At 56.4% G+C, this 23,570-nt stretch overlaps 8 protein-coding genes across 8 annotated transcripts; 6 read left to right on the plus strand and 2 right to left on the minus strand.

The window, feature by feature from the left end:
• Positions 1–3,842: 3,842 nt before the first annotated feature.
• SPBR_06564 (receptor-activated Ca2+-permeable cation channel) lies at positions 3,843–6,722 on the plus strand (the record flags this gene model as incomplete). Its single annotated transcript, XM_040764820.1, has 1 exon — positions 3,843–6,722. One exon carries the CDS (start codon positions 3,843–3,845, stop codon positions 6,720–6,722), a length of 2,880 nt encoding a protein of 959 aa, XP_040617625.1.
• A 273-nt stretch (positions 6,723–6,995) lies between these two features.
• Positions 6,996–7,385, plus strand: SPBR_07991 (uncharacterized protein; the record flags this gene model as incomplete). The annotated part of the gene is made up of 1 exon (XM_040766242.1): positions 6,996–7,385. The coding sequence occupies one exon, from the start codon at positions 6,996–6,998 to the stop codon at positions 7,383–7,385; it is 390 nt and encodes a 129-aa protein (XP_040617626.1).
• Positions 7,386–7,833: 448 nt separating this feature from the next.
• Positions 7,834–8,595, plus strand: SPBR_07779 (methyltransferase; the record flags this gene model as incomplete). Its single annotated transcript, XM_040766033.1, has 1 exon — positions 7,834–8,595. The coding sequence occupies one exon, from the start codon at positions 7,834–7,836 to the stop codon at positions 8,593–8,595; it is 762 nt and encodes a 253-aa protein (XP_040617627.1).
• A 484-nt stretch (positions 8,596–9,079) lies between these two features.
• Positions 9,080–9,559, minus strand: SPBR_07951 (small nuclear ribonucleoprotein D1; the record flags this gene model as incomplete). Its single annotated transcript, XM_040766204.1, has 2 exons — positions 9,080–9,476; positions 9,546–9,559. The coding sequence occupies 2 exons, from the start codon at positions 9,557–9,559 to the stop codon at positions 9,080–9,082; spliced, it is 411 nt and encodes a 136-aa protein (XP_040617628.1).
• A 709-nt stretch (positions 9,560–10,268) lies between these two features.
• SPBR_07866 (small nuclear ribonucleoprotein) lies at positions 10,269–10,892 on the minus strand (the record flags this gene model as incomplete). Its single annotated transcript, XM_040766120.1, has 1 exon — positions 10,269–10,892. The coding sequence occupies one exon, from the start codon at positions 10,890–10,892 to the stop codon at positions 10,269–10,271; it is 624 nt and encodes a 207-aa protein (XP_040617629.1).
• A 2,103-nt stretch (positions 10,893–12,995) lies between these two features.
• On the plus strand, positions 12,996–16,502 carry SPBR_06458 (F-box domain-containing protein; the record flags this gene model as incomplete). The annotated part of the gene is made up of 2 exons (XM_040764714.1): positions 12,996–13,754; positions 13,815–16,502. The coding sequence occupies 2 exons, from the start codon at positions 12,996–12,998 to the stop codon at positions 16,500–16,502; spliced, it is 3,447 nt and encodes a 1,148-aa protein (XP_040617630.1).
• A 3,711-nt stretch (positions 16,503–20,213) lies between these two features.
• On the plus strand, positions 20,214–21,597 carry SPBR_07267 (uncharacterized protein; the record flags this gene model as incomplete). The annotated part of the gene is made up of 2 exons (XM_040765521.1): positions 20,214–20,261; positions 20,344–21,597. 2 exons carry the CDS (start codon positions 20,214–20,216, stop codon positions 21,595–21,597), a joined length of 1,302 nt encoding a protein of 433 aa, XP_040617631.1.
• Positions 21,598–22,338: 741 nt separating this feature from the next.
• On the plus strand, positions 22,339–23,464 carry SPBR_07475 (DNA repair protein RAD51; the record flags this gene model as incomplete). Its single annotated transcript, XM_040765729.1, has 2 exons — positions 22,339–22,428; positions 22,493–23,464. 2 exons carry the CDS (start codon positions 22,339–22,341, stop codon positions 23,462–23,464), a joined length of 1,062 nt encoding a protein of 353 aa, XP_040617632.1.
• Positions 23,465–23,570: the final 106 nt, after the last annotated feature.

Consider the following 23,570-nt stretch of genomic DNA (forward strand, 5'->3'; position numbering starts at 1 on the left):
AGGAGACACCGATCACAGCCTCTGTTGCACTCGTGTAAAGGGAGCAATAAAGAGCTCGTTTGCAAAAAGGCACAGCCAACGCAGAAACGACACGGAAGGATGCAAATGAGAATGTTGGAGCGCTGGACATAAAACCCCAACCTCCCTCACATCGGATAGGGCGGCCATTGTGCGGTGCACTTTAGCGGTGGGATAACGTCGCTAAAGACGTCGTGAGAATAGCGTGTCTGGCAATGTACTCTTCTGGTGTAGTGTGGGCGCCAACACGCCCCAAACATGCAGAAACGATTTGTGATGAGATCAGGAGCACAATTGGGGCGAAGGGCAGCAACGAAAGCAGCGCCAACACGCACCAATAAGCATTACGAAGGTTGACGGAATGAAGGTGCAAAACGTTTTGTTGGCTATAATGGGGCGACGGACTTCAGTGTGCTCGTCTGTTTGTCTATGCTGACCATGCTTCCAATGACAGATACTTTTCGAAGTGTGGGCGGTTCTGACCAACCGGAACTAGGTCATGCCCAAGCTCGCTTCCCATGAAAGTGAAGAGATATACGTCGCATTTGAAAGGGCTAGACGATAACAGAAAGCGGGATAAGACGATGGTAAAATTAGAACGAGCATTCGAACAAAACGAAAAAGAAAAAGCCATCGGTAGAGTTGGGCCCGGTTTGCTTCTTTCCCTCCTTTCTCGTGGTCTTTACGAATAGTCTCTTTGGTTGGGTTGCCTTCAGCCCCTTCCTGGGTAAATCAAACGCTGTTGAGTCCCAGAAGATGGTAAAATTAAATCGAAAAATAATAAATAAATCAAAACTCGCAAATCGAAACTTGCCAGTTCACAAACGCAAGAGAAGTACTGATTGTAAGGTAGAACCTCGAACCAGATGCGGGCTAACAGCTGATGTCATCGGTCAGAGGGCACAAGTGCGAACTCTAGCGCTGAATGCGATGGACAGCGATGGTGTCTGCGAGGCTGAGTTGTATTTACATTTACGCTCCGTTAGGTACACGCAAAGTGCATCGTGCTGCCACACCTCTTTCGTAGACGAGGCCATGTTCTTCCCACTTTCTGGCCGGCTTTGGGTCCTCCCTATTCGGACTCGAATAATTCACGGGCCCGTCGAAAATAGTATGCAACTATATTACTACCATGATTTCTCATCCTTTTCCCAGCAAACAGCCAGGGAGCATCTTCATCGGCCGTGGCCAAAGTGGTTCATGTTCGATGTTCGTTTCTCGTAGTAGCCCAGCAACTCAATTCCTCTTCGATTTTTTTTTTAATAACTGGAGGGCAAGTTACTCATTTTCACTTCCTTTTGTAGTGGCTTATTTGTTACGCCCGCTTAGCAGAGAGACACCTGTCATAAACGCAAAGTATCTTGCAAAAATCCGCCACAGTCACTAAGACCCCCTTTCTTACTGCACTTAACCTTTACGAATTGCCATAATGCTAAGGGGCATTGCTATTTATTCTTTTTCTTTTTCTTTCTTTTCCAGACCTCCCGTCGTATTCCCACAATTAATTACGTTTGTGTTCCAGTATACGTTGCTGGAACTACAAAGTGCAGGGAGTAGACTTTGTGCTCCTTGTGATTTGTTCAGTTTTGTTCAATATTATCTGCTCAGCTTGTGCCGGGTGCGATGGAACATCACTGTACAAAACAACGACTTCCAATTGACAGTGTATCCAGGAGGAGGCATCGTCATCAATGTCTTTGTACAAGTTTGTATCTGATGTTGTATCTTGTTGGCCATCAACGACGGCAATAGAGACGACACATAGGTGAAGCCAGGCTTCACCCGTGACGCGTGTCCCACATGACAATGCATCAGCAGTATTGTTTTGTCCTTCCCGGTTGCCTTTTCGTTGACACGGCTCTGAGTCAAACCTCTCGCACCTTTCGATGCTTTCCATTTCGTTTGTTTTCTCAAGCCACATTTTTCTCACCCCATCACACCGAGCCTGCGTCTAGCCGAAAACAAGCACACCGACACTCCTCGCTACGGCCTGCCTCTTATCACGTCTGGACCTGGTCTCTGCTTTGTTTACTGCCGTAAGGGTACTTGTTGACATGTCCATTTATGTAAGCGTACACTCGACAACAGCAAGTGCAACTAGTTTGTCTGATTGTTGTCGTTCGTTGTCGGCCTGTGGTTCCTCCATTCTTTCCTTTCCGTCAGTTTGCAGGATTGCCATAAAGAGGCTGCCGGTTTTGGTCAGATTCGGGTCTTCGCCTCGATTGCTATATGACTTGTCTGTTTCGGACAACATTTCTTCTCCTCGGACACACGATAATTCTGGGCGGACCGCAGAAAGACCGGTGGCTGGACGTCTGCCTCGTATAGGAGCCTTTGGATACAGTGGCCACTGTGATGGCGGTTCAGTACGGTTACTTGCATCTGCACGAAGCCCGTTCGAGCAAGAAGTTGCATGTGAGTTTCGTTTCCACTCAGCTGCCCATGCTGCACTCTGCCCTCGAATTTTGTGACTGTTCTTCGTTCGCAGAGATTGTTCGCCGAGGTAACACAACATGCAACAAAAGCATGCGGCATGCCCAATTCAAGCCGCCGTTTCCCATTCACTTTATTCTCCTGCTATGTATGCACCACGATTGCACAAATGGTCATCCTTCTGGATTGTGCCGCATGTTTTGAGGACTCTTGTATGACAAACGACGCACTGGTTTCGGTTTGCGTCGCTTTACATCGCCTCGTCGTATTTTCTTCTTTTTTTTGTGCTTGCGGCTTTTACCCGTTTTTACACATGTAGAAAGAAACCACAACAGGCAGCCTTTGACTTTTCTTGGTTGAATGGAATGATTTTTCGCCGAATCATTAAAGTACAAGCCATCAATCTGTTGCACCAAAGTGTTGGAAGTCTAATTATATCTGATGATCTACAAATTAACATGTGAGGAGTTGTTAACTTCCGACGAGGCAATCGACGTATTGGATTTGGCTTCTAATACATCAGCAGATTTTGTCTCAATTATTCTCAATATTCACGAAACTCGTCTGTTTACTTCGGATGGACATGTATATTGTTGTTCGTGCCTATTACTATTGTCGAAGCGATAGATGACCAACCGCCTTAGTGGGCATGCATCCCAGTGATACTGCCAGGCCTGCCAGGCCAAGCCTAGAGTCCAGACCGAGCCTCTGAAGAGGCGCTGCTGCAGCCAAGCCAAGGCCTCTAGACTCTAGACGGTGCAGCCACATAAACAGTGTTGTCTCGCCTTAGTGGCCAGCCCCCTTGCTCCTTCCCGCTGTAGCCTTTGCGTCACTGCCAAAAGGCCATTGCAAGCAATGACAGGTGATAAGGGAACTCTGCATCCATTCAACATCGAGTTTCGTCGCGTACATTTGTCTCCCATCTTGACCTGTCACCACAATTGACCACCACCACCGCGCCATCTGCTGCTACCGTCGTGCTCTGTCATCGTCTGCGTTGATTTCGACCGATCTGCGGCCTTTTCGCCGAGTCGTACGCCGTCGTTGTCGCCCTGTTTCGCTTTTCGCCTCGTTCCTCTGTTTTGGTCTGCGTCATCGACTTTCTCTCTTGGTTTCTTTCAACCTTGATCATGGCCAACGTTGTGGCCCCTCCCGCGTGACCCATTTCGACGTCGACGGCGGCAGTGTGAGCCCTCAGCGCGAGCTCTCAACGATTCCTTTCTTGTCTCGAGCCCACCCCCACCGAGTACCATCTACCACCACCGCCTTCGCCCTCGACGATGCAGCCGTCGAAACGCGGATTGGCTGCAGCCTCACCGGCACCACACCACCCTTCCCACCGACCACACCCTTTGCGCCGAAACGTGACGACCGAGAGTGTACACGACGGAATGGCGTCCGGGACGAGTACCGGCACGGCCGTCGGGTCTGGGTCCAGATCCGGATCTGGGACAGGATCGGGGCCACCGCCGCCACGATCGCCGAACATGGCAGCTCGTACGCCGCGGCCGGCCCGGACGCCGCCCCCGGCCAGCAGTCATGGTCGCTCACGGTCCGGCACCGCGACGTCTACGGCGTCGTACGCCACCAACACCGACCACGACGAGCGGCAGCCGCTCTTGCATCCCATGCGGCGCACCTTCAACCACGACCTCGAGCCCGACCCCATCTACTCGTGCACCACCAATCCGCACACCCACCTGCCCGTCTACACCAACATCCACCGCATCCGCCGCGACATTGTGTCGGTTGTCGAGGACTACCTGTCGCCCGAGCAGCTGCACGACATGCGCATCAACCTGTCCGTGGTCCGCCCGCTCGTCGACAAGCTGTACGAGCTCGACGACATTTCCATTGTCTACTGTCTGCTGGTCAACCGGGCGCGCTTCCTGCACGAGCAGGCGCACCTCAGCAACCGCCAAAACGTCAATTTTACGCGGGCGACGCTGTGCGAGCTGATTGCCCACCGCATCCTGCGGCGCTTCAACGAGGACAACGAGGGGCTCGAGGGGCTGCTGGTGCTGTCGCACATCTTGGTGGCCGGCTTCGAGCCGTTCCAGAATGCGCCCGACACCGTGCGGCCGAGCTATGCCGAGGACGCCGCGGACCCGGCAGGGCACGATGCGGCGTGGCTCTACCGGCGGTCGCTGCCCGCGCTCGAGGTGGCCATTCTCAGCGAGGCCAAGCTGTTTTTGTCGTCCACGGCCTGCCAGAAGGTCATCGAGGCCATCTACGTGGGCCGCGTCACGTACACGCCCTCGAGTCTTCTCAACCTCATCCCCGACCGCTACAAGCAGAAGCCCATTGCGCTCTACGACCCGCGCGGCGCGTCCCTCCTCAACCAGTACCGCCTCATTGTGCCGCGCACGCGCAACATCCTCGAGTCGCTGCAGTTTACCACGCTGCTCGTCCTGTACCTCTGCTTCATGGCCGAGCGGGACGCCGCGCGCTACAGCGGCCTCGAGCTTGCCTTCTCCATCTTTTCCTTTGGCTGGGTCCTCGACCAGTTTGCCACCATTCTGGAGCACGGCTGGCATGTCTATACGCAGAACCTGTGGTCGTTTTTGGATGTGGCCTATGCTGTCGTCTACTGGGTCTACCTCCTCCTACGCATCCAGGGTTTCCGCACGGGCAACGCACCCGGCGGTGCCGGCCAGCAGGCTCTGGACGTCATGGCTCTGGCCGCGCCTGTGCTCATCCCGCGCATCGCGTTTACTGTCTTGTCTGACAATCTGCTGTTTGTCTCGCTGCGCTCCATGGTGGCCGACTTCACCCTCTTGACGTTCCTGGCCGCGTGGTGCTTTGCCGGCTTCCTGTTGTCGCTCTCTTGGCTTGGCGAGGGCCGGTTTTCCGTGGTCATGATTGGCAAGTGGATGGTGTACATCTGGTTCGGTCTCGACGGCACCGGCATCCACCGCTCGACGGAGTTCCACTGGCTGCTGGGTCCGTCGCTGATGGTGGCCTTTGCGTTCCTCGGCAACACGTTGTTCCTGACGATCCTCGTATCCATGCTGTCCAACACGTTCAGCACCATCGTCTCCAACGCGACCGCCGAGATCCAGTACCGCCGTGCCGTCCTCACCCTCGAGGGCGTCAAGAGCGACGCCATCTTTGCCTACCAGCCGCCCTTTAACATCCTGGCTCTCTTTGTTCTTGTGCCCCTCAAGTTTCTCGTCAGTCCCCGCTGGTTCCACAAGATCCATGTCGCCTGCGTGCGGTCCATCAACCTGCCCATCTTGCTGGTCATTGCCGTTGCCGAACGCCGCCTGCTGTGGCCCTCCTCGCCCTACTCGAAACACTACTCAGCCTACCGCTCCACCGAAGCCGGCCTCAACCGGCCGCCCACGTCCACCCGCGGCCGCCTGACCGCCCACCCGACGTCCCCCGAATACGCCGCCGCCCGTGCTCGTGCGGCCCGTGACTCGTTCTGGGGCCGGTGGCGCATCACGGCCCACTCGGACATCCAGGCCGTCTTTGACATGCCGCCACCCGATTCCGTCGAGGAGGAGATTGCGGCGGATGACGACCTGACACGGCATTTGATCCGACGACAGTTTACCCGCCAGCAGACGACGGACGCCGTGCCCACACTGGCGAAGCAGCAAGCGCAGAGTCAGCAGGAACAGCAGACCCAGGCGCGGCCTGGGCAGACACAACACGGTGCGTCCACCGAGGCCCGCCCGGCATCCAATGCAGGCAGCACCGGCCCCGGTGGCCTGCAACGGAGTGGTTCGACCGTCAAGTTTGCCGAGGCCCAGACGGCGCAGCCGCAACCAGCCGCATCACAGGGCGGTGCCCGCACGCCTCGTCCACCCAAAGCCACGGGTACCAGCCGACGGGACAGTATTGCCTTCCCCGGCCTGGATCCGGACAAGCTGAAGCGGTTGTTGCAGCTGGAGGCCGAAGAGAACGGGCACGGAAACGACAGTGCTCCGACGACGGCCGTCGACGAGGACGTGCGCACGCGGTTGGACGGGCTGGAAGCGTCGATGCAGCGCATTGAAGGGATGCTGGCACAGCTGTTGGGCACGTCGAGCCGAGCGCCAAGCGGAGCGCCAAGCGTGCGAGGCGGCCCCAAAGGGACCAACGGCGACGACGCCGACGAAAATGCAGTGGAGGACGGCGACGACATGGAAGGCGAGGATGTCGACGAAGAGGCCGTCGACGCTGCGCACGAGGCGGCCGACGAGGTGATTGACGAGGACGAGGCCGTGCTTGCCGAGCACACGGGGACCATGACGGACCTGGACGAGACAGCCGATGAGAGGTGATGGTCACACAAGTGTACATAGCTGGCAGATTGTGCTGGTGTTGTTGATAGCCTGCGCCCTTTTTCTTTTCTTTCTTTCGAATACCCAATTTGCATTGTTCCTTGCGTCACCGAACGCCCCCTCCGTTTCATCTCATTTTGCACAGTGACGCGGCCGCCTTTTGTGGCAACGATATCTTTGTCGATTTGTCTTCTTTTCTTCACTTCCGTCGCCATCATCATTTTGCCCAATGATCTCCACGACAACATCGACAAACGCCACTCTGCCCCCGCAATGTGTCGCACGGCCTACTACGACCACCCTCTGTGCGGATGCCGCTGGCTGGCCATCGCCCAGCCCTGCGGCCCCGGCATGGGCTTCTCGACCTGTCCCTCCTTCTTTTCGGGGTACGCCACACGCGCCGGCCACGGCTCCGGGTCCTCTGGGTACGGCACGTCGGCCCTCAAACCCAGTGTATGGGAACTCTTTACGGGCCGCGACATCCACCGCGAACGCCAGGCCGAACACGCCTGGTCGGCCGTGCCGTGCCCCGTCCACACGCTCGGCGGCGTCTACGACCGCAACTACCTGAGGCGCATCCTGGACGTGCAGAACGGCATGCGGCTAGGGACGGGACCGGACCCGCAGGATTTCGGGCTGGAGTGCCGGTGCGATGTGATGTGAAGGGGAGGAGGGCGGACCAGTCACTGGAGATGCGGGGACGTGGACTCTGCTTGATGGTGCCTTGTGTCATTGGATTTATTTTATTGGATTCTGGAGTACGGGTTGTGTTGTTAAAAGTACGATGACGCTTCTCGCTTGGTGGTTTCAAATGGACTGTTTGGGCGTGTGGTTGGATAGAATAGCGCTGGTCATTATTGTTGAAATGCTACTTTGCAGGTAAACGCATCGCCCACTAGTTAAGTCGTTATTTTTATTTTATTTTTCTTTGAAATTTCGCTCGAAAGTAAAGGTGCTGGGAACAGAATAAAGAGTGGTGATGTCTGTCTTCCGGCGCGGTGTTCGTCTAACAGTATTTTGGTGGCGGCTCTCTAGTTCGAGATTTTCAACGTCAAATCATTCCGAAGCGCACATTCTTCATCTACCCAACAACCACATCCACAGATCCACCATGCTACCCACACCAGACACCTCGCATGTCCCATACAGCCGCGTCTACGAGCCGGCCGAGGACTCGTTCCTCATGATGGACACGCTCGCCCTGCCCGCAGAGACGGCGTTTTTGCAGTCGAGGTTTGGGGCGACGAGCTCGGGCCCAACAACACCGCCACTGGTCGTTGAGATTGGCTCCGGCTCCGGTGTCGTGCTCGCCTTTGTCGTTGCACAGGCTGCCCACCTTTTCGGGGAGACCGCTCCTCGTCCGCTGGCCATGGCCGTCGACGTCAACACGTTTGCCTGCGCGGCCACAGCAGAGACAGTACGGCGCGCGGTCCAGGAGGCAGGCCCTTCAGTGTCTGGCACGCTCGTGGGCGCCCTCCGCGCCGACTTGGTCTCGGCCCTGCGCCCCGGCCAGGTGGACGTGCTGCTCTTCAACCCGCCGTACGTGCCGACGCCGCGTCTGCCCCAGAACGAGTCGGACACGCGCGACGACTTTGCCCGCGACTCGCACCTGCTGGAGCTGGCCTACGCAGGCGGGCACGACGGCATGGAGACGACCGACCGGCTGCTCGAGGCGCTGCCCGACGTGCTGTCAGGGCGTGGATGTGCCTATATTTTGCTGTGCGCCCAGAACCGGCCCGGCGCCGTCAAGGAGCGTATTCGGGCGTGGCCTTGCCCAGATGCGACGGCGTCCTGGCATGCAGAAACGGTCGGCTCCAGCGGCAAGCAGGCAGGCTGGGAGAAGCTGCAGATTGTGCGCATTTGGCGCGACTAACGGGGGAAACTTGTTGCACGCAAAGGCGTCTGGTGTTCTTTCATGTTGTTTGGGTTTTACATCTGCTGTGCAGAAAGCGTTGCGTTTCCTTACAGGGGCATTTACATCTATATATCGAGCGTCATAGAATTGAAATTGTACTCCTGTCTCCCAGGGAATGTCTGTTTCTCATATTCATTATTTTTTTTCTATCTCGCGTAAATGATTTCTGGCCCCTTCTTTTTTGGCCCTCACCGCTGCCCAGCGCACGTTCCGTAAACGCCAATGGAATCCAAAGAAACAGAAATAGTAAAGAAATCAACGAATGTCAGGAGAGGCAAATGAAAGTACAAACCGTGCCAGACTATCCATACACCAAAAAAAAGAGCCGGCAGAAATGAAACGAATGCAACGAGGCAAAACAAAACCCAAAGGCGGGTCCCCAACGCGGTCGAGGCAGACGGACAGCCTCGCCCACGTCTCGCTTCGCGCAACTTGCCCGCGTCTACCCCCGCCCGCGGAACCCGCCCCGACCACGTCCACCACCGCCAAAGCCGCGTCCACCGCCCCGACCACCCCGGCCACGGCCCCGTGGCCCACCGCGGCCGCCGCCTGCACCGGCCGTGCGGTCCGACTCCTTGCGCGCCTTGTTCTTGGGCTTGGGCGCGTCGTCCACCAGCAAGGTGTCCAACGGCAAGCTGTCGGGGAGGATAAAGTAGCGAATGGTGCTGCCGCGCAGGTTCATGGTGTCGAGGGGGATTGGGTCTTGGCCCTTGGGGGTCATTTTGACGTTGCGGAGGGCGGTGTTCATCTGGGGCGAGACGGACGCGATGGTGCCGTGGACAATGGTGCCATTTTTGAGCTCAATGGTGACCGTCTCGTTGGCACACTTCATCAAGAACCTACGAAAAAGGGGTTAGAGATGCCAGAGGTCAGAGAAAGGGTGGGTGAGGCGCAACGACGCGACGTACCGGACGAGCTTCATGATGGCGGCTGTCTGGTGACTTGCGGAGGGCAAATGGGAGGGACGATGGCGACGCCGGGTGACGAGAAGAGGGGGATGCCGATTATGTGAGCGTAAATTAGGCTCGCCTGCGTGCAGACGTGACGAGGTGGACGTCGTCGGTGGATGGAGTTGGTCGTGTGGTGGCAGCCTTGGATTGTTGCGACAAGCTGGACGACCTACAATTTCGAAAATTATTTACAAAGGCTCGTTGGGAACACGGAAAGGCTCCAAAAGGACGTCACGTGCTGCTGCCAGCCAAAAAGGTGCGCTAAGGATGGACACAACAAGCCAAGCACCACCAAAAAGCTACCCCGCTAAAGTAACACCCAACAGGGACGCGACACAGGAAGACCTAAAGCTTGTCTTCTCCAAGGCGGGAGAAGCTCCAAGCAACACAACGGCCACATCGATGGGATACTCGTAAGAGAGTATGCCGGAAGACACCGCGGGGACGACGTAAATCTTCAATATGAGACTGGATTAAACTTGAAAACGCGACAAGTTGCAATTGTATGCTAAGCTGCGGGACATTGGCGCAAACATGGCCGCTGGCTGTTTGCGAAATTCGCTATATACAGATACAGATGGATGGGGTGCGGACGATCTTGGTGCACAAAAGACGGCCCACACGCACTGAGGCGGTCTAGAGTGGGCAGTTCGGTCACCGCGCGAAAAGGCTCGCTCGAGCCTACTGTTCATTCTCCGACACCTTCTCCCACTCGTCCTCGGTGCTGACACCGGACCGGCTGCTCGACAAACGCTGGCTACCGCTGCCGGTGCTGGAATTGTTACTGTCCTGGCTCCCGGGCGCATCGCCTGTCGTTGTGGCCGCCGTCCCTGCCGCCGTGGCCAGTGTCGGCGCTGCTCCGGCGCTGCCCTCTGCTGCCGCCTGTCTTGCCGTCGTGCGGTGCCGCACCTGTCCACGACTGCCACCGCTGCTCTGGCCTGTGGCCTTTTCTCTTGTCGCGCCCACATCGCTCTCTTCCACCTCCGTCTCGCTGTCTGTGGACACGGGTGACGCCGTCGCGGCCGCCACGGCCGCGCGGCGCCGCTGCTTGTGTTTTTGCTTCTCCTCCTCTTCGTCCTGCAAGGCGCGCGCCACTTGCAGTTCGTGCGCGAACCAGTTGATGGCCCACCAGAGGCCGGCCGACAGGACCGACAGAATGATAAAGTGGATCGAGTAGGTGGCGATCAGGAGCGCGAACAGGACGACCTGCAGGACGGCAAAGGTGACATTGGTGGCAATCAGCAACGTGGGCGTGGGCCCCGGCGTGAAGATGGACTCCCAGAGCTCCTCGACGAATTTGGACATGGCGGGTGGGATGTTGTGTGGTAAAGTGTGGGAGCGAGAGACGTTTGTGCTAGCGAGTGGGAGGAGTGCTGGTATATGGAATAGTCGTACGTCAGAGTCTGTAGTTTGTTGATGTGCTCTCTCGACGGCGATGTTCGAGTATTAAAGCGCAAGTAAAGATCTGGACAAGTACGTAGTCAAAAAGCCTTGAAGAGGCGTCTGGTCGAGTCCTTTCAGGGTCCTTTCTGGGCGCCGGCTGGGAGTGGCGGCGGCGGCACAAGCGGTTGATGCGTTGGATGCGGTTGATGCGCGGTAAATGCTCAGATGCTCTACACGGGTCGCGCACGGGAGCGGCAATAAAGTGAAAGTTGGGGTACGGAGAAAGAGGAAAAGAGAGAGAAAGCGAGAAGGCGGGAGATATCGTCAACCTCAATGCAGATGCGCTGTTCTTGAATTCGCCACGTCTTCTCCAGGGTCGCGAAATCGAATCGTGTTCTTATCTCTTGTCGCGAAAAAGGTAAACCAGGCAGAAACGGGCGGTCGCAGCTGGTGGTCGCTTTTGCAGCCGCCCTTTGTTGGGAGAAGGACAAGGACAGTGAGAAACGCCTCGGCCGAGTAGCGCGAGATTCAGGGCAGGCAGGGGTGGCAGACGACGGCCAGCACGGGCGCTAGTTTGGTTCAGTTCAGGCGGTGAGTGTGTGAAGCTAGAGTCGACAACGAACGTGACAGGGAACGTGGCAATGTGACGAGTGGTCGCTTGGTTCGTGACTTGCTACAAAGCGGCGTCGTGATTCAATTGTGAAGGTTAATGAAAAGCAGCTGTAAACTCCACCGGACACTGCTGCCATTTTATGGGCGCCTCAGAGGAAGTCGTTACGTTCAGACGAGGAAGGCAAGAACGTGTCGTGCGTGGCGGCTGCCCGTTTGGGCGAGTGACATCAACGGTGCATTCCTGTTAGGGTCGCACCCCGAGCAAGTGTCCCGCGTGCTCCTTCCCCCCGAACCCAGCCCCAAGTTCAGAGTCGAGACAAAAACACAAGAAGACGATATAACAACATATTCAGAGACGACGAATCGGTTGGCAGACACAAACCCAGGACCCTGGACCCAGAAAACATTAGACGCGCTCACACGGCCCAGTCCTGGTCAGAAACCAGGCCTTTGGCAGGTCCTTTGCCAACCACTCCCTGGGGTTACATTTCCAGCCCCCGACGCAGGGTTCATTTCTTTCCTTTATATATATATTCACATTGTCTTGAAAGTTATTTTCGCTGGGGATTCTTTGTTTTCGAATAGCTGCCATATTAACCCATTTTTGCATACCATGTTGTTTTGTGAAAGTCGCTTTGAGATAAGTGCAGTCTTACCTCGTCCGTACCTGAATGTCGCACTTATTCGCCTCGCTGAGACAACACTCAGTAAGAAGAGACAGTCGCCTAGACGCAGGCACAGAGTCTTCGTCGCTGGTTGGCTCAAATCCACTGCCTTACCCAAGCTACAGCTGTATGGGTGCTGAGTGGGCCCCCCACTGATGCCAGCCCCACCATTTGCCGGTCGCAGTTGCTCTTTGCTGGAGCTCAGGCTTGCAGCCTCCCCCAGTACGCTGTTGTATGCCCGCCTCCTGCCCCCATTAGCGCTACCTCCGCACCTGCCTATCCACCTCCTCCACAAACCACCTCTTGCCTATTTCTCTAACCTCAGCCCTCTCAGCCCCAGCTTCTGCATCCTGTGACATCCTCCTCTTTACCTCTCGACGACGCAGACTGAGGCCGCCACGTTCGCTGCCTTGTCTCCTTCTTGTCACCCCGTCCGATCGTCACCTCGTCGTTGCTGCCTCCGCCTTTCGCCTTTCTCCATATTCCTGCATCTATATCTTATCGACACTCGCATACCGCCTCCTCCGCATCGCATCGCCTTGTCTTCCTCTCTCCAGCCTCTTTTTTGACCTCTGTCCAACCCCAACTCAAGCGTCTTCGTCCTTCTCCTATACACCTCTGTGACGCCATTTCCGCCTTGTCTCTATCTTTTTTGGACTTTTGGGAACTGCTGGCGGGCCTCACCGTACCCGGCCTTCTTACCTTGGATTACTCTGCCGAGCCTTTTCAAGGCCGTCTTCCTCCAGCCATGTCCGGCGACACTCTTCCCGGAGCCGCCGCCACCTCCTCAACCATCCCTTCCGACAGCATGGCATCCGTGCCGCCGTCATCGGTACCGGCGTCTGATGCGACTGTCAAGACGGTACCAACATCTTCTGCTGTCGGAGTGGTGCCGCAAGTAAAGAAAGCATCCGAGGCTCTTCCACCAGCTGCAGAGTCCGAGCTCCCTGTAGATGGGCCTTTGCCCGAATGCACCGCCGAGACCTTTCCTGCCGCTCCCATAAAGACACCACCAACAGCCTCAAACACAGCCTTGCCCTTGCCCATCGGCTACGAGGCACTCCCACAGCCGCAAGCACCCCCCGTCGCACCGCCGACATATGAGTCGGAAGAAATCATCGTCTCTGCGATCGATCCTACGGACGTGAACGATGGGCAAAGCGTCACTGCCGCACACTCGCCCCCGATCATGACATCGGCACTGGCCGGTGTCCCAGTCAACCTCCCAGAGGCCGCAACAGGAGCCACACCAACGCTTGCGGCGGCACCGACAATAGCAACAGCCTCACACACCACCCCACTGACCTTACACCCGATACGGAGCAGCAGTGCCAGTGGTCCGCCCCTCGGCTCGTTGAATCCTAAGCACACGAAGTTGCCGGCTAAGGCAGTGCCGAGCGAGAAGCCCGTCGAGGCGGCCGATGTCGACGACAGTCCGTCGTCGGCGACGCCACCGTTGACGCTGCTGGAGCTGCCAAACGACATTCTGCGGTTGATTGTCAAGGAGGTACGACAACCGCTCACTTACACGGAATTCGTGTATCCCGCTAACTGTGTACTCGTATAGATCACGCACACGAATGATTTAACGTCCCTGGCCCTGACCAACTCGACTCTGTACAACCTGGCCGTCCCACACATCTACTCCCGCTTCGACATTGTCTGGCCAGACCCTTCTGCACCCGTGTCCGAAGGCAAGAGCGTCGACGCCTTGACTTACGGCCTGTCCACTCTTTGTCTGGGCAGCGCGTTCGCTCGTACCGCTAACCGTTTGCGACGAGGCCGGCCCAACAGCACGGGCACCAAGTCGGCCACCAAGCCTGGCAGCGGCATCTTTAGCCACTACACCAAGTTCGGCAGCCCTGACTATGCCAAGTTCACGCGCAAGTTCTCGCTTGGTAATGGGCCACGCGACTGGGTCGCCGAGTACATGATCACCAAGGAGAGCGGCAAGATGCTCGGCACACTGGTGGCCATGAGTGTTGCCAAGATGCGGAACCTCGAGAATTTTGTCTGGGATATGCCTACCGGCGTCGTCTCCGACGTCTTCATGGCCCTCGCCTCGCTGCCCGACTACGACCCGGAACAGGAGACCTGCAAGCTCGACCGGCTCTGGATCCGTTGGCACAACAACTCGCTGACCACGCCCCCCGCGTCGCGTTCCACAAGCCCCAGCATCGCCCCCGCGCCGGCGCCTCCGCAGCTCTTTGTGCCTCAGGGCAGCAACGTGACGCCCACTGGCATTCTCCTGCCGCCTCACGGCGGCCACCCGCCGCCGCCGCCTGCCATTCCGTACTCGCTGAGTCCCGTCGAGTTCCCCACCTTCAGCGTCGTACCGCCGCTGCGCAGCCTGACCGTCCTCGACATTGACGAGCTGGCCTACCTCGACGAGCTAGCCGTGCTGATTGAGCGCTCACACAGCCGCCTGACCGAGCTGCGCATCGGCATTGCAGCCCACGCCATCGGCAAGGACTTTGTGCAGACCTGGGACGGTGTCAGCCTCCAGCAGGTCGACATGGACGCTAGCTGGCCCGGTGAGAGCACCATTGGTGAGCGTCGCCTCGGCGGTGTCCTGGGCGTTCTGGTGGGACGCATCTATGACATTCGCCGGAAGCCGGCACCGGAGCCGGCACCGGGGAGTAGCGTTACAGTAGAATTAATACCGGCGGCAGCGGCGGCAGAAGCAACTACGTCGACAGCTGCCTCTGCAGGACACGAGACGAACGGAACGGCGTCCACTGTCGATGACGGTGAGACGACTCCAGTGGCATCCACGTCCACACAGAGCGACCTCGCATCTGCTAGCCCGCAACCAACACCCAGCTCATCCTCGTTGTCTTCGTCCGCTGCCGCCGCACCCCCTCCGCATAACCCCCACTCGCCACCACCCAACGACCCCCCTACCCTCGAGGGCGTCGATGTGCCGCTCTCCCGCGCCAACCGCGACCATGACCGCGATCATGATCACGACGATGACGCGGACGATGTCGATGAACCCCATCGACTCGACAAGAAACTAAAGCTTACGACGCTCGAGTTGGAACGTGTGCCGCTGTCGATGCAGGTGCTCGTGCGCGCCGTCGACTGGTCCACACTCACCACGCTCACCATCCTCAACTGCCCGCAGCACGACTCGCTCTGGCGGCAGCTTAAGAAGCACTTCCGCCCCACGGCGTCGTACAGCGGGCACGGTTTCGGCATCGCGGCGCCTTCCAATCCGTCGTTGTCCTCCCCCTCCGCGGCGCCGCTGCGCTACCACATGGCCCTCAAGAGCATCCACACCGACATCGTGTCCAAGTCGTTGCTTTACTTTATCCGGGACACGCTCGCCCCCAACTCGCTCGAGGTGCTGTTCCTCCAGAACCGCCGTCACTCCGACGCCTCGAACCAGATCACCATCCATGACATTTTCAAGAGCGCCATCAAACCCCACCGCCAGAGCCTTCGGAAACTCCTGATTGACGGCAGCCTCCGTACCGAGGCCGACCACCTCGAGGGCTCCCGCCGGCGCCGCATCTGGGTGTTGCCCCACGACATCCTGTTGTACCTCAGCAGTGGCCGCATGATCAACCTGCGCGAGCTAGCCGTGACCATGAGCTACGCGAGCTGGCACACCTTCTTGCAGCGTCTGCCGCAGCTGCCGAAGCTGCGCTCCCTTCACGTCCAGCACATTGTCGACCACCTTGTCGATCCGCTGCAACCCTACGATCTGGCCATGCAGATTGCCGACATTGTCACTCTGCGGCCCGACGTGCAGCTGTGCTTTGTTGGCATTGGTGCCAAGTGCTACGAGGTGGTCGAGCTGCACGGCTCGGAGCGCGACCAGGCCGACGGGGACGGGAGCACTGCTGGCGGCGCCGTTGCCGGCGCCGGCACCGGCAGTGGCAATGGCAACGGCAACAGTATCGACGGGTCCATCCACGACGGCTCCGACACGTCGTCGACGTCGTCGGATGATGACGACGACGATGTCGACGACAGCGACGACAGTGCCGACGACGAGGATGTTGCCGAGGACGACGACGACGACGACGATGACGACGACGCGCCACCCAATGCCTTTGCCGGCCCGCCGGGCGTGGCCATCCACGACAGCGATGACGCCGACAATCTGAGCGACAGTGGCGACTCGGACGACTCGTTCTTGCAGGACGGCGACGCGGCCCTGCCGCGCCCGCCCCGGCTGCAGATGCGCGAGATTTTCTTTTACGACGACAAGGTGGCCATTTTCAAGGCGCGGCATGGACGGCTGTAGCCTACCCGTAGACGCAGAACGCCCGTTGTCTACAGCACAGATCCGAAGAGAAGGAACTTTACGTTTGTCTATTTTTTATTCTTGGCCTATTTCTCGTTTCCGTCTTGTTTCTTTCCCCTCCTTTTTCGTATGCCTGCGATAGCACAGGAGAACATGGATGCTGGTGTATTTTTGGTGCCTGGAACGTACGTATTCCAGTTTTGGTCAATTTCGTTTTGCTCTCTATATATTATACTCTTTCATCGGGCTGGAATCAGGATTATAGGATAGCTGGTATAAAATATCTTTAGGTGTTTTGGATTATTACCTGTATACGGCGACATCTAATGCGTTGTCTGCTTTGCAGTGACCACCCAAACAAATGTTACAAAATGTATTGTGAATTGCTTTGACTCGGTACCTACTAGGTTAGTCACTAATTGAGTGTTGAACATGTACCATGGTCTGCATTTTGGTTTAGCATTTTCTTTTATAAGAAAATATGTCTTGTATTTTCCGTTTTGGTTTCCACGATTATATTTGTTTATTTTAAAGAAAATGGATATGTATTTGTCTTTGTGAATCTACTGAACGTGGTGAAATACGGGGACGAATTTCAACTGTTCAGACACACCTGTCGGGTTACGAATCAATAAAATGCCATGAGACCATGAGCGATCTCGCCACAAATCACAACAGTTGTACCTGGCGATATGCAGGAGTGGCACTAGAGTGCCAAGTTGAGGGCTGTCTACCAGGAGAAGTGAACTTACGTAGGCAGCTTACGTGAATACGGGTCGGTGGATGCACACGGAGTCGAGGCGGAATAGAGTAGACACCGAAAAGACCGGATGAGACCATTGGGCCAGGCCATGTAAAGTATGGCGAGAGAGAGAGAGAAGCAGAGGAAGAGAAACGCCGAAATAACCTTATTCCCTGGTCGGGAGGCCATCCGACGCGTATGTTTCTGTGTGTCTCTGCTTGCGTTTGCGTTGAATAGCAGCCACCAAGGAGCCAAGCGGCATCCGGATTGCCTTTGCCATATTAGACGGAGGGCGCAAAGGCGGCCAGGTAGCAAGCGAGATCGCCCAGACCCGTCCATTTGCTCCACGTTTTACTCTGCTGTTACGTCTCGTGCCGGCTTCTCGCCTCTATTTTTGAATTTAGCCTGAGAGAGGGGACGCGTGCAGATTACATATCCGGGGAGAAGGAATAAGCAAATAGGATTGGCTCTTTTGGCGTACGTCGACGCCGTCACCGCGGAGGCTATATCGGGATGTATTAAGGGGAGAGGAGGAAGAAAAGGACAGACTCCAAGAAGAGACACCCAGAACAACCACACCAACTGCCGCTTTCGGATCGCCCTAGTCGACTTACACCGATGTGGCAAAGAACGACGAAGTGAACCTGGTTTACCTTTACCCCGTTGAGTGGCAAGCAGGAAGCACAGAAAACAGGCTGTTTTTGATCCTTTTATTTTTTTCCGTTTCCTCCATGTTCTTCCTTGGGTACACACCGGCTTATTGTTTGTCTCTTTTTTTTGTATGTGGCTTGAAACCCTTTTGTTCCTGTCGTTGACCCACTGAATTTATTCTTTGGCGTACTATCCGCTACTATCCAACATGTTTGCATTTTTCTTAACAGGCAGAAGTAAATAGATTGCAATACCCCTCGTACAGTGGCTGCATAGATGGTCTCTTCGTCCTCTGTTCCTCTCGTGTGCGTTTGTTCAACCCACGTTTCTTGCTTTCCAGTCCCAAGTATTGTTCCGAAGCCAGTCTCATCTTTTTCATTTTCTTGCGGTGTAGACGCAATCCTTGTCATGATGTGGCCCTCGCCGAACCAGTGGTATACGAGATGAAATCGCCAGCAGGCGTTCCTCTCTGGCAAAATCAGAGTGCGTGACTGCCGTCGTAAATAGCCTCATCCATCATAACCAATGGGGCCAGGCCGTCGTTATTTTTGCGCCGTCGGGCTGTGATTCGTTTTGTTTTACTTTCCTTGTTTGCCTTTATTCTCCGCCTTTTGTTCCCAATCTTGCTTCTTATTGCACTTACGACGTACTTTTGCGTGCTGCTTCTCCCGGGCCTGTCTTCCACCGTTTCTTCCGAGACAACCCCCATCATCGCCACGGTCCTCCACCTTGGCTGCCTTTTGTTTCTCTTTACAACCCTCTGCACAAGTCCCCAGTCACTCGTTTTGTTTCGGTCTGCTTTATGGACTGTCTTATTTTTGACCCGAGTCCCAGTGAGGCGTCTTGCCTTCGTTGTCGTTGTTTTCTTCCCAAGTCGTCCAGCGCCAGCGGGTCTGTGTGACTTTGTCTCGGTGGTCTTGCTCTCGGGCTTTTATTCTCTATATCTTGCTTTCTAATTTTATTCCGGCTTTTTTGTGTGCCCCATCGCCCAGTACCTCCTCGTGTTAAACCCAGTTCCAGCTGAGCCCATCGACACTTGCATCGCCTGTGCCACACCCGTTCCTTATTTTCCTTCTCTTGCGTTCTTTCTCCTTGAATAGTTTCTCTCTATTCTCTGAGCCCCTGTGTTTCTGCAGCTACCCGTTGCTAGCCACTATTCGACCAGCTCAGCGGCGATTCCTTTCCTTCTCTGCGTCTTCCGCCCAGTGTTCTTCTCTCTTTCGCCTCTCAGATCTCGTTTTCAATCACAGTCACCCCGTGTGTCGTTACGTCTCAGCTCGTATCCCATTTTAAGTTTCTGGGTCTTCACTCTCTGCTGCTGCACAACAGACTCGACACAGCTAAGGAGAACGGACAAAAACACGAAAAGAGAAGCACGAAAACAAATACAAGGCCGAGACAGGCGACTCAACAGGGCGAATACGACCATAAAGGGAGGACGGGTGAGAGACAAAACGTGGACTAGGTCACGACCGTCGTGACCCCAGAACCTGGCTGGAAGAAAAGGGCGGCCTGCTTCTGTGACCATCGTTTCTGCACGGACAGGTCGGTCGTTGCAACATTTATCGTATTCTGTCTCACAAAGGACAAATATCTCAGAAAACACCAGGAGAACCAGGCGCAGCTTCGAAAACAAAAAATCACACGACGACCACGACTACGACTAGCACAACGACCAAACCACAACTCCCCAAGCGCCCTACCCCTGCAGACACGATCCGCCGTGCTCCCATTCTCGTGTACAACGATCCGGCAAACGACAAGCCAAAGATAGAGGCACAGGCAGCGGCACATGCAGAGAGAGGCAAAAGTCAAAAAGTAAAACGTACGGACATAAAGCAAAATCGCAGCAATCCAGTACACCGGCCGTGTCCGCTGCGCCGAGAAAGGCTTGCACTTTTCTTTCCTGCGACAAATTTACCCGCAACACAGAGAAAAAAGAAACGACAAATACAAGGAGCAGAAAAAGACGACAACGATTTTCTTTACAATATCTGAGACGACAAAACCACCCAAAAAGCTGGGCGAGACATTGACGAATTAAAACGGGGTCGGCCCGTTTACCTTTCATTCAAATCCAGTCTTGGAAACGGCACCCAGACACCATTCGACCAGCTCCAACCTTCACCACGCACTGAGACTCGTCACCGTTCATCTTGTTTTGCAGTCCGCAGTAAAGAAAACGAAGACGGTCTCCAATTGCACTCCCGCACTTTCTTCCTTCTCTTCTCGGCCATTTGGCTCCTTCTTCCTCTCGTTTTTGCTCCGTTTGCTCCTTCCCTTTACCGGCCCGCCCCCGCAAACGCGTACCTTCCACAATGGGCATCTTCTTTGTCAGCTGGGCACTCTGGGAGGAGATGACTTTTGTATGTCCCACTCCTCGATCTACCACTCAACGACTCAAAGGGATATATCTCCACCGATCGTCTTGCTAACCCGTCTCGCCAGGTCCTCGCTTGCGCCATTGCCGTCGTCTTCCTCATCGGCCTGTTCAAACTATGGCGCACCAGCCGCCAGGTCCGCCGCCAGGAGATCATTGACGAGGAGAAACGTGCCCGCCTCACCGAGATGCGCAAAGTCGGCATGTCCTCATCACCAACCGCTCGATCTGCCGCCGCCGCCCGCAAGCAGCGCACCAACAGCGACATTCCCTTTGGCATACGCGCCATCCAGACCGGTGTCGAGGTCGACGGTATTTGGATCTCACGTCCGACGACGCCAAGCCGGAGCTCGTCAAAGACGAAAGCACCTGGGCAGACCGGGCGTTCTTCCGGTCAACAGACAGGCCTCGACACCCCCTCGAACGTGTCGACACCCCTTCCCCAAATTTCCGAAGACGACACGACATTGAGCACGCACTTGTCGACGGTGGCCCCCTCAAGCCCCGCAAGAAACACAAGGCCGGTGGCGGCCAGCGGGCCCCTCAATGAAGAGGCCCTCCGACGGCTCGAAGGCGCTTACTCGCACAAGTCGGCCCACCGAAGCGTGCCGACCTCGCCCGCCGGCACCGCCGCTGCAGCCCCTTTGTCCACGACGATCGCACCCCAGCTCAACACGTACATTCCCAGCTCGCGCATGTCCAGCCCGAGCCCGAGCTCTAGCATCAACCGACACCGCGGTCCTACCCCAGCGGCAGCGGTTGGAAGACTGGCCAACTACCAATTGCCGCCGCCACCAGCTGCTCAGCAGCAGCAGCAGCAGCACCTTCAACGCACATCCACGGCGTCGGCCGACTCGCTGTCATCCATGAGCGTCGGAGCGGCAGGCGGTAGCGGCCCCAGCAGCCATGGCGACCGCAGTATCCGTAGCAACCGCAGCAACCGCAGCAACCGTAGCACGAGCAGCCGCAGCAGCACCTCGTCCGCGTCACGGTATCCAGTGATCGCAACGATACCAGCCGACAAGTCATATTACCACCGCGCCGCCGCCCAAGACACGGCCGGTCCTTTTAGAACGTCTGAGGCTGCGGCTGCGGCTGCATACACGCCCATGTTGATAGCCGCCCCCGGTACGGCTCTGGCCAACCGTCCCGCCCGCAAGGTCAACGCGGCTGTTGAGGTCTTGCCGGCCGGGACGTTTGGACCTACGGTCACGCCCTACACGGACGAAGACAGGGACGGTAACGAGACGATGCTGGACGGGCGTCGTCGACTCGTACGGGACTCCGGACGCGCATCGCACTCGACGCCCCGTTGGGCATGAAGGGAGGGAAGTGTGATTTTAAAAATTCTTTGTTCTTTATATATGTGTATGTCTTTCATTTTCCTGTACATGTAAATTGTGAAGGTGGGGGGGGGGGGGGTTGCTTGCCATAATGTAGTTGCACAGGACTGGGTTTAAGATGTGTATTTCGTTTTTCTCTTTTGATTTTGAATCATGGATGAGCGCAATAGACTGCACATAAATATTATTGTTTATTGACTCCCACTGCCTTCCGGCGAAAGGAGGACGAAGAAGTCATTAAAATAAAACGTGTATATCAGAGAAAGAACAACGAATAGGGGAGAGAACAAGTCTGTAATTGACGATCTGTTTGGAGTGGTTCAGCGGGCCACCAATACTATGTTAGCGAACGTATGGCGCTGTATGTCGTTGGTTAGCGTCTCACCAAACGTTTCCCTCTTAAAATCACCTGACTTGGCGTGTTGGCCGGTTTGTCAGCTACCCGCACCAGTCGCGCTTTCCGTCCTGAGCGACGCGTCAACAAACGCCGCCATCAACAAGCGAAATAAAAAATAGACAAGAAGGAGTCAACGACGCCAACGAAGAAAAGCCCTTTCCCGTTGCTGCCTTGTCTATACGCAAAAACCCCCGCATCCCACGAGGGCCCCCTTTTTGAGCCTCTGTACCTTTTTCTTTCGTCGGCCTCCACTTTCACACCTCACCATCATCCTCTTGTGTGCCTCGAACTACCACACCACGCACCCACACCTATACACAAACATGACACAAGTCGAAGAGTACGAGGAGAACGTTGAGGAGACAGGTGCTGGTGCCAATGTCGGTGCACCGCTGTCCGTATCCGAGTTGGAGGTATGATGTCCCTTCTCTTTACTTCTCTCTTTTCTTCCTCTCCAGACGGAACTAACACGCCCAGGGACTCGGTGGGCTCACCAAGCGCGACATCCAGCTGCTGCACGATGGCGGCTACTACACTGTTGAGTCCGTCGCCTACACGCCCCGCCGCGCACTTGAGCAAATCAAGGGTATCTCCGACCTCAAGGCCACCCGCATGATCACCGAGGCCTCCAAACTCGTCCCCATGGGCTTTACGACCGCCACCGAGATCCACATGCGCCGCAGCGACCTTATTTGCATCACGACCGGCTCCAAGAACCTGGACACCATGCTCGGCGGCGGCATCGAGACCGGGTCCATTACCGAAATCTTTGGCGAGTTCCGCACGGGCAAGTCCCAGCTCTGCCACACGCTGGCCGTCACCTGCCAGCTGCCCTTTGACTGCGGTGGCGGCGAGGGCAAGTGCTTGTACGTTGACACGGAGGGCACGTTCCGGCCGAGCCGTGTGCTTGCCGCCGCCAACCGCTATGGATTGGCGGGCGAAGAGGTCCTGGACAACATTGCCGTGGCCCGCGCCCACAACTCGGACCACCAGCTGGCGCTCCTGCGCGACGCTGCCCGCATGATGGCCGAGACCCGGTTCAGTCTACTGATCATCGACTCCGCCACTGCTCTGTACCGCACCGACTACATGGGCCGTGGCGAGCTCAACAGCCGGCAAATGCACCTGGGCCAGTTCTTGCGGCAGCTGCAGTCCATGACCGACACGTACGGCATTGCTGTCGTTATCACGAACCAGGTGGTGGCCCAGGTCGACGGCGGGCCCTCGGCCATGTTCAACCCGGACCCCAAGAAGCCCATTGGCGGCAACATCATCGCCCACGCCAGCACAACACGCATCAGCCTGAAAAAGGGCCGTGCCGAGACGCGCATTGCCAAGATTTACGACTCGCCGTGCTTGCCCGAGAGCGACTGCATGTTTGCCATTACGGCCGATGGCATCGGCGACCCGGCGCCCAAAGACGACAAGGACAAGGACAAGGACGAGTAGTGTTTAGAGGGCGATTATTGGTTCTGCTGTCCTGCCTTTTGTCTCGTCTTGTCTGGCGTCTTGTTTTCTGTCCTGCTTCTGGTGTTTGGTGTCATTTGCAGTCTTG

Source organism: Sporothrix brasiliensis (assembly GCF_000820605.1).
Source record: "Sporothrix brasiliensis 5110 chromosome Unknown Cont20, whole genome shotgun sequence".
Classification (NCBI taxonomy): Eukaryota; Fungi; Ascomycota; class Sordariomycetes; order Ophiostomatales; family Ophiostomataceae; genus Sporothrix; species Sporothrix brasiliensis.